This window comes from Oncorhynchus masou, unplaced genomic scaffold, assembly GCF_036934945.1.
Source record: "Oncorhynchus masou masou isolate Uvic2021 unplaced genomic scaffold, UVic_Omas_1.1 unplaced_scaffold_674, whole genome shotgun sequence".
Lineage (NCBI taxonomy): Eukaryota > Metazoa > Chordata > Actinopteri > Salmoniformes > Salmonidae > Oncorhynchus > Oncorhynchus masou.
In genome coordinates, this window is record NW_027013189.1 from 209,470 (window position 1) to 227,500 (window position 18,031).

At 44.7% G+C, this 18,031-nt stretch overlaps 1 protein-coding gene and 1 long non-coding RNA gene across 2 annotated transcripts in view; one reads left to right on the top strand and one right to left on the bottom strand.

Annotated features, from left to right (window-relative positions):
- Window positions 1-14,149: 14,149 nt before the first annotated feature.
- LOC135536881 (uncharacterized) lies at window positions 14,150-16,318 on the bottom strand. The gene is made up of 3 exons (XR_010455087.1): window positions 16,060-16,318; window positions 15,585-15,730; window positions 14,150-14,765 (listed from the first exon to the last, which is right to left on the bottom strand). It is a non-coding gene; the product is annotated as an uncharacterized LOC135536881 (long non-coding RNA).
- An 82-nt stretch (window positions 16,319-16,400) lies between these two features.
- Window positions 16,401-18,031, top strand: part of LOC135536879 (protein aurora borealis-like) — a 12,379-nt gene continuing 10,748 nt past the window's right edge. The window contains 3 exon segments of the mRNA XM_064963105.1: window positions 16,401-16,477; window positions 16,791-16,958; window positions 17,680-17,786. Coding sequence (XP_064819177.1) covers window positions 16,806-16,958; window positions 17,680-17,786 — 260 coding nt within the window. The 5' untranslated portion in view covers window positions 16,401-16,477; window positions 16,791-16,805.

Sequence of the window (18,031 nt, forward strand, 5' to 3'; positions counted from 1 at the left end):
TCCTCAATACCATCAGTCCCTCAATACCCATCAGTCCTCAATACCCATCAGTCCCTCAATACCCATCAGTCCCTCAATACCCATCAGTAGTCAATACCCATCAGTCCCTGATACCCATCAGTCCTTCAATACCCATCAGTCCCTCAATACCATCAGTCCTTCAATACCCATCAGTCCCTCAATACCCATCAGCAGTCAATACCCATCAGTCCCTCGATACCCATCAGTCCCTCAATACCCATCAGTCCTTCAATACCCATCAGTCCCTCAATACCCATCAGTCCCTCAATACCCATCAGTCCCTCAATACACATCAGTGTTTCAATACCCATCAGTCCCTCAATACCCATCAGTCCCTGAATACCCATCAGTCCCTCAATACCCATCAGTCCCTCAATACCCATCAGTCCTCAATACCCATCAGTCCCTCAATACCCATCAGTCCTTCAATACCATCAGTCCCTCAATACCCATCAGTCCTTCAATACCCATCAGTCCCTCAATACCATCAGTCCCTCAATACCCATCAGTCCCTCAATACCCATCAGTCCTCAATATCCATCAGTCCCTCAATACCATCAGTCCCTCAATACCCATCAGTCCCTCAATACCCATCAGTCCCTCAATACCCATCAGTCCCTCAATACCCATCAGTCCTCAATACCCATCAGTGAATACCCATCAGGTCAATACCCATCAGTCATTCAATACCCATCAGTCCCTCAATACCCATCAGTCAAACCCATCAGTCCTCGATACCCATCAGTCCTTCAATACCCATCAGTCCCTCAATACCCATCAGTCCTCAATACCCATCAGTCCTCGATACCCATCAGTCCCTCGATACCATCAGTCCTCAATACCCATCAGTCCCTCAATACCCATCAGTCCCTCAAGGACACCCATCACCTCAATACCCATCAGTCCCTCAATACCCATCAGTCCCTCAATACCCATCAGTCCTCGATACCATCAGTCCCTCAATACCCATCAGTCCTGATACCCATCAGTCCCTCAATACCCATCAGTCCCTCAATACCCATCAGTGAATACCCATCAGTCCCTCAATACCCATCAGTCCTTCAATACCCATCAGTCCCTCGATACCATCAGTCCTTCAATACCCATCAGTCCCTCAATACCCATCAGTCCCTCAATACCCATCAGTCCCTCGATACCCATCAGTCCCTCAATACCCATCAGTCCCTCAATACCCATCAGTCCTGACACCCATCAGTCCCTCAATACCCATCACAATACCCATCAGTGAATGTCAATCATCACAATACCCATCAGTCCCTCAATACCCATCAGTCCCTCAATACCCATCATCAATACCCATCAGTCCTTCAATACCCATCAGTCCCTCAATACACATCAGTCCCTCAATACCCATCAGGTCAATACCCATCAGTCCCTCAATATCCATCAGTCCCTCAATACCATCAGTCCCTCAATACACATCAGTCCCTCAATACCCATCAGTCCCTCAATACCCATCAGTCATCAATACCCATCAGTCAAACCCACAGTTCCCATCAGTCCTCAATACCCATCAGTCCCTCAATACCCATCAGTCCTCGATACCATCAGTCCTTCAATACCCATCATCAATACCCATCAGTCCATCAATGACCCATCAGTCCCTCGATAACATCAGTCCTTCAATACCCATCAGTCCCTCGATACCCATCAGTCCCTCAATACCCATCAGTCCTCGATACCCATCAGTCCCTCGATACCATCATCAATACCCATCAGTCCTCAATACCCATCAGTCCTCGATACCCATCAGTCCCTCGATACCCATCAGTCCTCGATACCATCAGTCCCTCAATACCCATCAGTCCTTCAATACCATCAGTCCCTCAATACCCATCAGTCCCTCAATACCCGTCAGTCCCTCAATACCCATCAGTCCCTCAATACCCATCAGTGTTTCAATACCCATCAGTCCCTCAATACCATCAGTCCATCAATACCCATCAGTCCTTCAATACCCATCAGTCCTTCAATACCCATCAGTCCCTCAATACCATCAGTCCTCAATACACATCAGTCCTTCAATACCCATCAGTCCCTCAATACCCATCAGTCCCTCAATACACATCAGTCCCTCAATACCCATCAGTCCCTCAATATCCATCAGTCCCTCGATACCATCAGTCCCTCAATACCCATCAGTCCCTCAATACCCATCAGTGTTTCAATACCCATCAGTCCCTCAATACCCATCAGTCCTTCAATACCCATCAGTCCTCGATACCATCAGTCCTTCAATACCCATCAGTCCCTCAATACCCATCAGTCCCTCAATACCCATCAGATACCATCAGTCCTTCAATACCCATCAGTCCCTGATACCATCAGTCCTTCAATACCCATCAGTCCCTCAATACCCATCAGTCCCTCAATACCCATCAGTCCCTCAATACCCATCAGTCCCTCGATACCATCAGTCCCTCAATACCCATCAGTGTTTCAATACCCATCAGTCCCTCAATACCCATCAGTGTTTCAATACCCATCAGTCCCTCGATACCATCAGTCCCTCAATACCCATCAGTCCCTCAATACCATCAGTGTTTCAATACCCATCAGTCCCTCAATACCCATCAGTCCTTCAATACCCATCAGTCCCTCAATACCATCAGTCCTTCAATACCCATCAGTCCCTCAATACCCATCAGTCCTTCAATACCCATCAGTCCCTCGATACCATCAGTCCTTCAATACCCATCAGTCCCTCAATACCCATCAGTCCCTCAATACCCATCAGTCCCTCGATACCCATCAGTCCTCATACCATCAGTCCTCAATACCCATCAGTCCCTCAATACCCATCAGTCCCTCAATACCCATCAGTCCCTCAATACCCATCAGTGTTTCAATACCCATCAGTCCCTCAATACCCATCAGTCCCTCAATACCCATCAGTGTTTCAATACCCATCAGTCCCTCAATACCCATCAGTCCTTCAATACCCATCAGTCCCTCAATACCCATCAGTCCCTCAATACCCATCAGTCCCTCAATACCCATCAGTCCTTCAATACCCATCAGTCTCAATACCCATCAGTCCCTCAATACCATCAGTCCTCAATACCCATCAGTCCCTCAATACCCATCAGTCCCTCAATACCATCAGTCCCTCAATACCCATCAGTCCCTCAATATCCATCAGTCCCTCAATACCCATCAGTCCCTCAATACCCATCAGTCCTCAATACCCATCAGTCCCTCAATACATCCATCAGTCCCTCAATACCATCAGTCCCTCAATACCCATCAGACCCTCGATACCATCAGTCCCTCGATACCATCAGTCCCTCAATACCCATCAGTCCCTCAATACCCATCAGTCCCTCAATACCCATCAGTCCTTCAATACCCATCAGTCCTCAATACCCATCAGTCCCTCAATACCATCAGTCCTCAATACCCATCAGTCCCTCAATACCCATCAGTCCCTCAATACCCATCAGTCCCTGAATACCATCAGTCCCTCAATACCCATCAGTCCCTCGATACCATCAGTCCCTCGATACCATCAGTCCCTCAATACCCATCAGTCCCTCAATACCATCAGTCCCTCAATACCCATCAGTCCCTCAATACCATCAGTCCCTCAATACCCATCAGTCCCTCAATATCCATCAGTCCTCAATACCCATCAGTCCCTCAATACCCATCAGTCCCTCAATACCCATCAGTCCCTCAATACCCATCAGTCCCTCAATACCCATCAGTCCCTCAATACCCATCAGTCCCTCAATACCATCAGTCCCTCAATACACATCAGTCCCTCAATACCCATCAGTCCCTCAATACCCATCAGTCCCTCAATACCATCAGTCCTCAATACCATCAGTCCCTCAATACCCATCAGTCCCTCAATACATTTGAATGACAACCCACATGTGTTAGTTTATTGCTCCCTCAAGTCAAGGACAGGTTACCATCACTGACAGCATGAATGACAGTCAAGGACATTTGGTGACAACAATCACTGTTAGCATGAATGACGAGTCAAGGACAGGTTACCTATCACTGACAGCATGAATGACAAGTCAATGACAGGCTACCTATCACTGACAGCATGAATGACAAGCCAAGGACAGGTTACCTATCACTGGTAGCATGAATGACAAGTCAAGGACAGGCTACCTATCACTGGTAGCATGAATGACAAGTCAAGGACAGGTTACTTATCACTGACAGCATGAATGACAAGACAAGGACAGGTTACCTATCACTGACAGCATGAATGACAAGACAAGGACAGGTTACCTATCACTGACAGCATGAATGATAAGTCAAGGACAGGTTACCTATCACTGGCAGCATGAATGACAAGTCAAGGACAGGTTACCTATCACTGACAGCATGAATGATAAGTCAAGGACAGGTTACCTATCACTGACAGCATGAATGACAAGTCAAGGACAGGCTACCTATCACTGACAGCATGAATGATAAGTCAAGGACAGGCTACCTATCACTGACAGCATGAATGATAAGTCAAGGACAGGTTACCTATCACTGGCAGCATGAATGCAACACTCAGATGAAAGCAGTATCATTATTGCTCTTTTTAACGCCATTCTAACATCCCTCTGAAAGCACAGAGCTGTATTCTGCATGAAGGGGGGGTTGGTGTGGAGATCAGGCCATTGATTTGTGCCCAGTTTCTAAAAACTAGCACATAGACGATATCAACAGAGTGAGAGAGAAAGAAAAAGAAAAGAGAAAGAGAGAGCGATGTCACTGCTAAGCAAGCAGTTAAACATGGTGACACAGCATTATCACACACTAGTAGTGAAACTTAGTGACACAGCATTATCACACCCTAGCAGTGAAACATGGTGACACAGCATTATCACACCCTCATAGTGAAATATGGTGACACAGCATTATCACACCCTGGTAGTGAAACATGGTGACATAGCATGATCACACCCTGGTAGTGAAACATGGTGACACAGCATTATCACACCTTAGCAGTGAAACATGATGACACAGCATTATCGCACCCTAGTAGTGAAACATGGTGACACAGCATTATCACACCCTCGTAGTGAAACATGTTGACACCGCATTATCACACCCTAGCAGTGAAACATGGTGACACAGCATTATCACACCCTAGCAGTGAAACATGGTGACACAGCATTATCACACCCTCGTAGTGAAACATGGTGACACAGCATTATCACACACTAGCAGTGAAACATAGTGACACAGCATTATCACACCCCATAGTGAAACATGGTGACACAGCATTATCACACCCTAGCAGTGAAACATGGTGACACAGCATTATCACACCCTGGTAGTGAAACATGGTGACACAGCATTATCACACCCTAGGAGTGAAACATGGTGACACAGCATTATCACACCCTATGAGTGAAACATGGTGACACAGCATTATCACACCCTAGTGGTGAAACATGGTGAAACAGCATTATCACACCCTAGTAGTGAAACATGGTGAAACAGCATTATCACACCCTAGCGGTGAAACATGATGACACAGCATTATCACACCCTAGTGGTGAAACATTGTGAAACAGCATTATCACACAGTGAAACATGGTGACACAGTAGTTAAACATGGTGACACAGCATTATCACAGCCTGATAGTGAAACATGATGCCACAGCATTATCACACCCCAGTAGTGAAACATGGTGACACAGCATTATCACACCCTAGCAGTGAAACATGGTGACATAGCATTATCACCCTGGTAGTGAACCATGTTGACACAGCATTATCACACCCCAGTAGTGAAACATGTTGACACAGCATTATCACACCTTGGCAGTGAAACATGGTGACACAGCATTATCACACCCCAGTAGTGAAACATGATGCCACAGCATTATCACACCCCAGTAGTGAAACATGTTGACACAGCATTATCACACCTTAGCAGTGAAACATGGTGACATAGCATTATCACACCCTGGTAGTGAACCATGTTGACACAGCATTACCACACCCTAGCAGTGAAACATGGTGACACAGCATTATCACACCTTGACAGTGAAACATGGTGACACAGCATTATCACAGCCTGATAGTGAAACATGATGACACAGCATTATCACACCCCAGTAGTGAAACATGTTGACACAGCATTATCACACCCCAGTAGTGAAACATGATGACACAGCATTATCACACCCCAGTAGTGAAACATGTTGACACAGCATTATCACACCTTGGCAGTGAAACATGGTGACACAGCATTATCACAGCCTGATAGTGAAACATGATGACACAACATTATCACATCCTGGTAGTGAAACATGAGGACACAGCATTACCACACCCCAGTAGTGAAACATGTTGACACAGCATTATCACACCCTCATCATTTCCTTCTGGCAGGTGGAGAAACATGGTGACAGGTCATATGAAGGCATTATCCAAACGTCTATTGTGGGGGGGGGGAAATGAAACATGGCATTTTACACATTCAGAATGATTATCACATCAAGCCAGGAGTGAAGTGTTGAATGGAGAAAGAGCATTGAATAGGAGAAAGAGAATGAGAGGAGTGTTACTATGTTGGACTTGGGCTCATTATCAACCCTTTCATAAAGGTATTGAAAATATCATTGTACTGACACAGCATTATCACACCCAAGACAGTCTTGTAAACATGGTGACTGCAGTTTCTCATTATCACACAAAGCTAGAATATATCTAGTGAATCTACTTCATGACAGACAACATTAAATTATCATTTCAATTCAATATATCTTTATTGTCCCCGTAGTGAAACATGTTGAACAAACACAAGCATTATCAGACTTCCCTCCTGTTCAGCCAATCACCAATCAGACCAACATGGTGACACAGCATTATCACAGGCCCAGGTGCAGGGGTGAAACATGGTTTGAGGGGAAAGGGGCAGCATTATCCACACACACGCACGCACACACGCACACCCCCTGCCGGCCTGCCGCAGGCTGTCACACCCCTAACAGTGGTGAAACATGGTGAAACAGCATTATCACACCTGGTCACATTGTGCTGTAGAAGTGTAAACAGGGTGACACAGCATGGGGGATATGAGACACATGAGAGAGAGGAAGTGAGACAGGAATGAGAGAGAGGGAGGGAGAGACAGGAATGAGCATTAGGGTGAGACAGGAATGAGAGAGAGGGAAGACAGGAATTGAGGGAGAGCATTACCAGGGAGGGTAGACAGTGAAACATGGTGAGACAGCATTATCACACCTTGACAGGAATGAAACATGGAGAGACACAGCATTATCACAGCCAGGATAGTGAAACATGATGACCACAGACATTATCACAGAGAGAGTGAAACATGGTGACAGGAGACAGACAGAGTAGTGAAACATGGTGACACAGCATTATCAGGAGACAGACTAGTGAAAACATGGTGAGAGAGGAGACAGACAGACAGTGAAACATGGTGACATAGCATTATCACAGGGTAGTGAAGACATGTTGACACAGCATTACACACACCCAGTAGTGAAACATGGTGAGACAGCATTATCACAGGGTAGAGAGACAGTGAAACATGTTGACACAGGAGACAGAAAGGGTAGAGAGAGGAGATCACAGGAGACCAGGGTGATAGGTGAAACATGATGAGACAGACATTAGACAGACAGACAGGGTAGAGTAGAGAAACATGGTGACACAGGCATTAGGAGACACACCCCAGACAGTAGAGAGTGAAACATGGTGAGACAGCATTATCACACCAGACAGGTGAAACATGGTGAGACAGACATTAGAGAGGAGACAGACATTTCCTTCTGGAGGAGACTTTCAGGGTAGAGAGAGGAGACAGACAGGTCATATGAAGGAATTACATTATCCAAAGTCTATTGAGAGGAGGGACAGGGGAGAAAGATCTAAGCTAGAGCAGAGGAGACATTCAGAATGAGGTTAAAGTGTCAACAGACAGGGAGAAAGAGAAGTGTTGAATAGGAGAAAGAGAATGTTGAATAGGAGACAACAGAATGAGAGGAGTGTTACAGACATGTTGGACTTGGGCTCAGTGAAATCCAGACCCTTTCATAAAGGATTTCTAGAAATATATCATTGACAGACTGCAGCCCATCCTATTCACAGGGTCAATGAGACAGACAGGGTAATAAACTGTCCACTTTCAGACTGACAGACAGGGTTTCTCAATTCAAGTTTCTCAGACACAAAGCTCAGAATATATCTAGAATCTACTTCATCCAGACAGACAGCTCTCATTAAATTAAATTCATTTCAATTCAATATATCTTTATTGTCCCCGAAGGGGCAGGGTAGAAACAGACAACAACCCCAGGAACAAACAGGGTATCAGACTTCAGTCAGACTTCCTGCTCCAGACAGCCAATCACCAAGGAGCACCAGCACTTTATAGGTTTACCCTGAGGAGTCATTACTCTTTAACAAGGCCCAGGTGCAGGGGCAGACAGGGTAGTGAGTTGGTGTGTTTAGGGAAAGGGGAGACAGTCAGGGTCCAGAGCAGGCCCTCCTAACAGCTGGATCAGACACACAGGGTAGAGAGCAGGAGACAGACACACACAGAGAGGAGACTGCCTGCCTGGTCACATTGAGGAGACAGAAGTGTAATGGAGGGAGAGAGGGTAGAGAGACAGACAGGGATGGGGGACAGGGTAGAGAGGGAGGGTGAGACAGGGAATGAGAGAGAGGAAGGGTGAGACAGGAATGAGAGAGAGGGTAGGGAGAGACAGGAATGAGACAGACAGGGAGAGAGGGAGACAGGAATGAGAGAGAGACAGAGGGTGAGACAGGAATGAGAGTGAGGGAGACAGACAGGAATGAGACAGGGAGAGGGAGAGACAGACAGGAATGAGAGAGGGGAGGGGAGACAGAAGGGTAGAGAGGAGGGACAGACAGGGAAGAGAGAGAGAGAGGGAGAGAGAGACAGGGAATGAGAGAGAGGGGGAGAGAGACAGACAGTAGAGAGAGGAGACAGAATGAGAGAGACAGACAGGGTAGAGACAGGAGACAGACAGGGTAGAGAGAGGAGAGACAGACAGACAGGGTAGAGAGAGGAGACAGACAGACAGGGTAGAGAGAGGAGACAGACAGGGTAGAGAGAGGAGACAGACAGGGTAGAGAGAGGAGACAGACAGAGTGGAGAGAGGAGACAGACAGGGTAGGGAGGAGAGAGAGGAGAAAGACAGACACGGTAGAGAGGAGACAGACAGACAGGGTAGAGAGAGGAGACAGACAGACAGGGTAGAGAGAGAGAGACAGACAGGGTAAAGAGAGGAGACAGACAGGGTAGAGAGAGGAGACAGACAGGGTAGAGAGAGGAGACAGACAGGGTAGAGAGAGGAGACAGACAGGGTAGGGTAGAGAGAGGAGACAGACAGGGTAGAGAGAGGAGACAGAAAGGGTAGAGAGAGGAGACAGAAAGGGTAGAGAGAGGAGACAGACAGGGTAGAGAGAGGAGACAGACAGGGTAGAGAGAGGAGACAGACAGGGTAGAGAGAGGAGACAGACAGGGTAGAGAGAGGAGACAGACAGGGTAGAGAGAGGAGACAGACAGGGTAGAGAGAGGAGACAGACAGGGTAGAGAGAGGAGACAGAAAGGGTAGTGAGAGGAGACAGACAGGGTAGTGAGAGGAGACAGACAGGGTAGAGAGAGGAGACAGACAGGGTAGAGAGAGGAGACAGACAGGGTAGAGAGAGGAGACAGACAGGGTAGTGAGAGGAGACAGACAGGGTAGTGAGAGGAGACAGACAGACAGGGTAGAGAGGAGACAGACAGGGTAGAGAGGAGACAGAAAGGGTAGAGAGAGGAGACAGACAGGGTAGAGAGAGGAGACAGACAGGGTAGAGAGGAGACAGACAGGGTAGAGAGAGGAGACAGACAGGGTAGAGAGAGGAGACAGACAGGGTAGTGAGAGGAGACAGACAGGGTAGAGAGAGGAGACAGACAGGGTAGTGAGAGGAGACAGACAGGTTAGAGGAGAGGCAGAGCGACCGTCAGACCAGCAGCCATCTGCTCATCTCCTGTTAATGAACAAAGCAAACAGCAGGAGTCAAGGCCAGCTCAGCTCCGCTCCACATCCGGGTTCTTTTTATTGACAGAAACACACACACTTTAATTGTATTAGGCTTGATTAAAAACAGGGGCAAGGACACCTTTCAGACCTTACTGCTCTCTCTGCTTCAGTCAACTAACGGTGATGGAGTTGCTAGGCTGTGTTCCTGAGGAAGAGTCACTCGTTGTTGATCTGACTACAGGCCCAGGACTGAAGAAACTGCTGTGACGTTCACTGAGCCTATGGAAAAAGGCTTCCAGGAAGTACACTGTATAGTGAGTAACTGATACTCAGGTCACAATGTTTAAAGGGGAAATCAGCAGTTGCTACATCCATTTGTGGACTTAATTTGTATAAATGAATGATATGTACCCATTGATTCTTGAAGAATATAAAGTATAAATGCCTCATGAACTCAGTTGAACTGTCGTACCCCATCAGAACCCATAATATAAGTTTGTTTTAACACAGTGTTTGTTAACAAAGTAAATGTAAACAAACACAATATGGCCCCAAAACATGGTTAAAATGAACATGTTGATATCATGGATGGTCAGTCCTTGCATCAATAGCTCTAACTATAAACTGTGGATCGGTGAAATTTCTCCAGCCCCATCCCTCAGCCTTTTTCTACTGCTGATGGCCGCTTTCAGTGCCTAAAAAAGCAGACGATTGAGCTATTTGGAAATGTGAGGATAACAAAGACAGGTCTGATTTCCATCGTTAACTGTAGGCCTACAATATATTTGTAATGTAATCATCATTGATTGTAATATGGTTAGACTCAGCAGCCACAGCTGGCTGTATCCTAACATCCCCATTGGTCATCAACTATTATTGTAGCCTACAACATGATGATGATAAACTCTCATATTTACAGCCTCAAGATGATGATGATGCTGTTCATCTCGCGCCGTATTCAATACGGCTGGTCTCGTGTGCAGCACGTATCAAATACCAAACAGATGGCTGGTAGACAAACAAGCTCATTTATCTCCGAGCCAGCAGCGGGGAACAAATGGAAGTCTTTTCTCACCTACCGAAGCTAAATGTTGATTTTTCTTCTCTTCTTCATTCCTCCACATTTAGCAGCTGGCTGCCTGCGCGTTTCACATCAACTCAAATGAAAGACAATCTTGTTTTCATTAATTTCCAACACAGTGAGTCTCTTGTTATGGAGATTAAAACAAGTCTGTGATGCCCATCATTTGTCTTGATGATAGACTGGGGGCCCCAACCCAGAGATGCCAATACACTACATAGGGTTTGCCTGGGTAGATATATCTATTCAATTCCTGCCTGTATTTCATAGACCACATGTGTCTTACTGCTCCCACAACGCAGGAAACAACTGTTCAGACACTGTGCAGGGCACCTTGGAACTACCTGCAGCCAGTAGCCTTGTTAACGGTTCATCTTGCAGTCTGTCACTGCTCTTGCTCAACAACAAAAATGACCTCATCACAACTTTTGGAGATATTTCAACAAAACGATTTTGTGATAAATGTATTAAATTATTTGAAATGTTGAAAAAGTTGTAGATATATATGAATATAGTAAAATATATAAAATATCTATATTTGTTGTTTAAATATACAAGTAGGAGAGCCTTAAAATAAATAATCAAGAGAGAAACATGTAGATTATTTTTTAGTAAAGTAGTGTAATATGTTGTATGAGTGCAGTCCCCCCCAAGGGGTAGTTATCCCTTTATGGTTATGAATGTGTTTCTAACTGTCATTTAGAAAATGACTAGCCTACTTAGCGCTAGTTTATACTAACTTGCTTGCTAGCAACTTCACTAGCAGTAAATGCTAGGCGTGCTAGCTAGTTAGCATAAGCTGCTAGGAGTGCTAGCTAGCAACCTCCTTACGAGGTGAAATACATTAAAAAGATAACGTAGCTTAATTGCAGTTGTAAATGTTTCCACTAGTGACTGTAAGCTTTACAGTTAATGTTACTTTATAGCCTTTTAGCTGTTTTACACAGCATTTTATGTCATAGCTTGCTAAGTGTTTAAGAGAGAGTTTTTAAATTGGCATCTCTCCCCCTGTTTTCAGTCACAGGTGGGGACTGGATAAGGTCTGAGCAGTGCAGGAGTTGAACTCATGAGTTGTGCTCCAGTTTGACTGGGGATAGATTTATTTGTGACCTACACTACCAGTCACAAGGTTGGACACCGACTCATTCAAGGGTTTTTCTTTATGTGGACTATTTCCTACATTGTAGAATAATAGTGAAGACATCACAACTATGAAATAACACACATGGAATCATGTAGTAAACAAAAAAGTGTTAAACAAATCAAAATATATTTTATATTTGAGATGGTTCAAAATAGCCACCCTTTGCAAGGTAGCCTAGTGGTTAGAGCGTTGGACTAGTAACCGCAAGGTTACAAGTTCAAATCCCTGAGCTGACAAGGTACAAATCTGTTGTTCTGCCCCTGAACAGGCAGTTAACCCACTGTTCCTAGGCAGTCATTGAAAATAAGAATTTGTTCTTAACTGACTTGCCTGGTTAAATAAAGGTAAAATTAAAAATTATTCTACAATGCAGAAAATGGTCAAAATAAAGAAAAAACCCTTGAATGAGTAGGAGTGTCCACACTTTGACTGGTACTGTATGTACAAATGCAATAGCAGAACATAAGAAAGCTGCCACATCAATGTTACACTGAATTAATTAGTTTAGTTGTTATTAAACGTTATACCTGTGTGGCTCAGTCGGTAGAGCATGCTTCAATTTTAGGGCCACCCATATGTAAAAGTAGTTAGCCGACTTGTAAGTCGCTTTGGACAAAAGCGTCTGCTAAATGGGATATATTATATATTACCCTATTGTCATTTTATATTATTAGTTATATTCATTCCAATTAAAAAAAAATTTAATGAATTAAAAACAACTATTCAAAACCTTTTGATCCTGACTGAAATTTTAAAGACTGCTGGGATTTAAAACCTTGCATTATTCAAATCATATTTAGTGCAATTGTACATCATGGATTGTATTGAAAAGGAACAAAGAGCAAAGAAAATGAATGTGCAGGTGAGTTAAAAAGAGGGACTTTACATCAAATCTCTTCACAGTGTGGATATTAATGGTGACACCATTCCCCCCAACATATTTTATTAAAATAAAAACAACTTGACTTAGATTTTCAGTATTACTTACGAAAGAATGTCTAAATTAAACTGATTAAATGGATTTTAACACTCTTGTGTGAAACCCTATGGCACAATCTGCTACCGGGGTAACTGGCACAATCTGCTACCGGGGTAACTGGCACAATCTGCTACCGGGGTAACTGGCACAATCTGCTACCGGGGTAACTGGCACAATCTGCTACCAGGGTAACTGTAACTGGCCACAATCTGCTACCGGGGTAACTGGCACAATCTGCTACCGGGGTAACTGGCACAATCTGCTACCAGGGTAACTGGCACCGCAGGCACTTTAAAACACCCCTTTCCTAAAAACATTTAATGAAATAACTAAACTAAAAAATAGCCATTTATTTCCCTTTATAGTTTATTCGCCAAAGCATGACCTTCATCCACATACAATGTTTTCTCCAAATGTAGCTTTTTTTGTGTCAGCAATTAGACATTGTTCTTAGGGGGGGGCTAGTTACACACTAGTTCCCTACCTCCTTTGTTCTTAATACTTGTGCAGAGACATTTTCCTGAGATGTCCAATTGAAAGATATTTAACTAGGCAAGTCAAGAACAAATTCTTATTTCCAATGACGGCCTACCCCGGCCAAACCGTGTTGCTCTATGAGTCTCCCAATCACAGCCAGTTGTGATACAGCCTGGAATCGAACCAGGGTCTGTAGTGACACCTCTTGCACTGAGATGCAGTGCCTTAGACCGTTTGCGCCACTCAGGAGTCCAGGTGTCCTTTTCAGAGAATTCCTCAACAGAAGAACATTGGAGATGACGACGTGGAGGATATAGTATCTACACTTATTTATGACTCTTTAAATTTAACTCGGTAGAACTTTTCTACTGGTAAACTGGACAGTACTTCTGAATTATCATGATCTAATGAGTAAGTAAAGAAACACTGCCACCTGGTGGATATAAAATGCAACTACTTTTAATATTGAGTTCCATCCATCATTGACAATCCTGGACACTTCGAGAGAGAGGAAAAAAATAACTTTGACATGCCCGACATTGAAGGAAAAAAACGGACATTTAAATTCATATAAAAACTACACACAATTCGCAATAAATAAGACTTTTTTTTTTTACACATCCAAAAAGCCATGAAGGAATTGAAAACAACCCATCATTGTAGCACTGTGTGATGATGGGGAGTGCCAATCATTAGGTTTCCTTCAGTCAGAAGAAAGACGACTGAACTGACAATCTATATGATTGAGGGAGGGAGGGATACTGAAACATTGGATATCAGGGCATTGCAGTCACTCATATTGTCAGATTGCACACCAAGCTGATGACAGGAACTCAAGGAGAATTGGCCACTGATGTTGCCAGACCAAATGTTAAACACACACCATATTTCTTCAAATGAAGCCAGGGATCAAATCCAGAGGCACGAGGAATAGGTCAGGGAAATAGACGCTCACTATTTGGCAATATTGTGAAACTTGGACTGCGTGAAAAGACTTCCGCTCAGCAGAACTGCTTTGTTGGGATCAGTCTCAGATTTTCAGTTGTCAGAGGCCTGGAACAGAAGGCAGACAAATATTGGCATATTTTTTACACATTAAGTTTGTGACAACAGGTGCAACATGCGACAGTTGTGAGGCAGAGATGGAGGTATCTAGATCCAGTCAGAAAAAATCTAGCCTATCAGATTGAAGCATAATGGACTCATTAAAACAGTGGGAGTTATGTGAAGGATAACCACAGCAATTGACCTTGTCCTGTACAGGGCAGAGTCTAATACAGGGCTCTCCAACCCTGTTCCTGGAGAGCTACAGTCCTGTACAGAGCAGAGTCTAATACAGGGCTCTCCAACCCTGTTCCTGGAGAGCTACAGTCCTGTACAGAGCAGAGTCTAATACAGGGCTCTCCAACCCTGTTCCTGGAGAGCTACAGTCCTGTACAGAGCAGAGTCTAATACAGGGCTCTCCAACCCTGTTCCTGGAGAGCTACAGTCCTGTACAGAGCAGAGTCTAATACAGGGCTCTCCAACCCTGTTCCTGGAGAGCTACCGTCCGTCCTGTACAGAGCAGAGTCTAATACAGGGCTCTCCAACCCTGTTCCTGGAGAGCTACCGTTCTGTACAGAGCAGAGTCTAATACAGGGCTCTCCAACCCTGTTCCTGGAGAGCTACCGTTCTGTACAGAGCAGAGTCTAATACAGGGCTCTCCAACCCTGTTCCTGGAGAGCAACCGTCCTGTACAGAGCAGAGTCCATTTAGTCCTATTGAGTCTCTATAGATGGGCCCACGGGACAAACTTGGTCCAGACAACATTTGGTTCTCAAAAGTGTGTCCGTTCTGTAAGCACCTATCCCTGTCCCCTGAACATGGCCTTACTTTTAGTGAATCGGAGGCTTTACGTAGCTCCTTGATGACAGAGGACAGGGCCTCTGGGTTGATGCCCTGCTCACACAGCCTGACACAGATAGACAGAGACTCCATGTCCAGTCCTGTGTTCAATAGCCTAGAGATCTCCAGCAGCACTTGTGGGGAAAAGTAGGAGAGAAAATAATAGCATGAAATTGGCACCATAGCTACCCATTGTCTGGCACATAACGAGCTGTGTTGTTTAAATCATGTCGCCTTTCAAGATAAGTGTCTTCACTAATACTGTTGTGTGGTGGATTGTTGCCATGGGTACAGAACGAAATGTGATAAATAACTAGCTAGCTAAAGTTACCTAGCTAACTACCTTACTGTCAAGCCAATCTTGAGGCATTGCAATCAATAGTGTGTCACATTTGTAAAACACATATCTAGGTTCTACAACAGACATTATCATAACCTAGCAAGCTAACGTTGGCTAACTCACCATCCATCGTTTCTCGGACAGCATTCATGTTGTTAGCATTAGCACTGCTAGCCATGATCAGTTCGTGTGGGACCTCCGAGATTAACTCAACAGCAACTTCAACAGTTCAAGCTGATTTACAAAAATACTTCTACTATCACAACCCCGTCATTTGGATACATTAGAAATAGTACATTTGTTGATAAAGTCTACCATGAGTATATACTTTGCTAGTTAGCTTACTAACGACCACACAAGCGAAAGGAAGTGACGTCGATGTAAATTTGGAGCGTTCTGAAATCTTCAATCTGATTGGTTATCAGGCACTTCCTGTTAATTTCTATTGGTCAATGGGGGTTGTGGGAAAATTGAAATTAACGTTTGAAACAACTGACTCTGGAACCTTATTTTGGTTGTGTTGTAAACGTCTGCAGCTGCTGTAAGTATCAGGGCTTCAATATAAAATAACATATCGAATAGATCTATCAAATGAACCTCTCAGAATAGTTGCCGAAGCCTTAGCTAGCCAGGCATTTAACGAAACGTTTGGGATAGCTAGTATGTACTAGATTGTGGGACCAACAGCCAGCTAGTTTAGCTAACGTTAGCTAGCTACTCTTTCACGTAAGTAAGGTTTGTTCTCTTGATAGTATTACAGTAATTGTTTGGCTTTCTCTAGTACTTAGATTAGCATACTATTTATACTGGATCAAAGCTGATTAATGTTTGAATTCCTGCATCAATGGGTTCAGGTTTGTGGTCAGACTATGGGAGATCTTCCAGATGTCCAGATCACTCCTGAGACTCCAGGGAGGGCAGCGATCCGTAACCCCTTCGAGAGCCCCAACGACTACCATCGCCTGCAAGAATCCGTGGTCCCCAGCCCCTCTGTCTTCAAGTCCTCCAAGACCTCCGGAACCGTAAGTGTAAACCTACACTGAGTGTACAAAACATTGAGTTGCATTGCCTTTTGACATCAGAACAGCCTCAGTTCGTCGGGGGCATGGACTCCACGGTGTAGAAAGCGTTCCACAGGGAAGCTGGCCCATATTGACTCTAATGCTTCCCACAGGTGTGTCAAGTTGTCTGGATGTCCTTTGGTTGGTGGACCATTCTTGATACACACAGGAAACTGTTGAGCGTGAAAAACCCAGCAGCGGTGCAGTTCTGGCCACAAACTGGTGCCCCTGGCACCTAATAGCATACCCCGTTCAAAGGCACTTAAATCTTTTGTCTTGCCCATTCACCCTCTGAATGGCATATGTACACAATCCATGTCTCAATTGTCTCAAGGCTTATAAATCCTTGTTTAACCCGTCTCCTCCCCTTCATCTTCACTGATTGAAGTGGGTTTAACAAGAGACTTCAATAAAAGATCATAGCTTTCACCTGGTCAGTCTGTCATCCTAATATTTTGTACACATTTATGGTCCGGTCTCATACATATCTTGTGTAGTTCACCCACTTCAATAGCCTGAAGGACATGATCAGCAAGTCAGTTAACATGTTTGTCTCCTTCAGAAGTCCTGTCATTGTCCTCTTGTGAACGTATTCACCCTGTTTTACAGAGCCACCTGGTGATGTTCCTTCAATCACTACCTGAATTGTTATTTTCAATGTTTTCTTGATCATTGTTTTCAGACACCAGCCAAGTTTAAATGGGACATAGATGAGATGTCTAGCCTGCTTCCTGTGGACATAGATGCTGAGGATATCCACCGCCAGTCCTTGTACCTCAGTCAGACCAGGTGAGGAACTAGTAACCAGTCCTTGTACTGCAGTCAGACCAGGTGAGGAACTAGTAACCAGTCCTTGTACCTCAGTCAGACCAGGTGAGGAACTAGTAACCAGTCCTTGTACTGCAGTCAGACCAGGTGAGGAACTAGTAACCAGTCCTTGTACCTCAGTCAGACCAGGTGAGGAACTAGTAACCAGTCCTTGTACCTCAGTCAGACCAGGTGAGGAACTAGTAACCAGTCCTTGTACCTAGGTC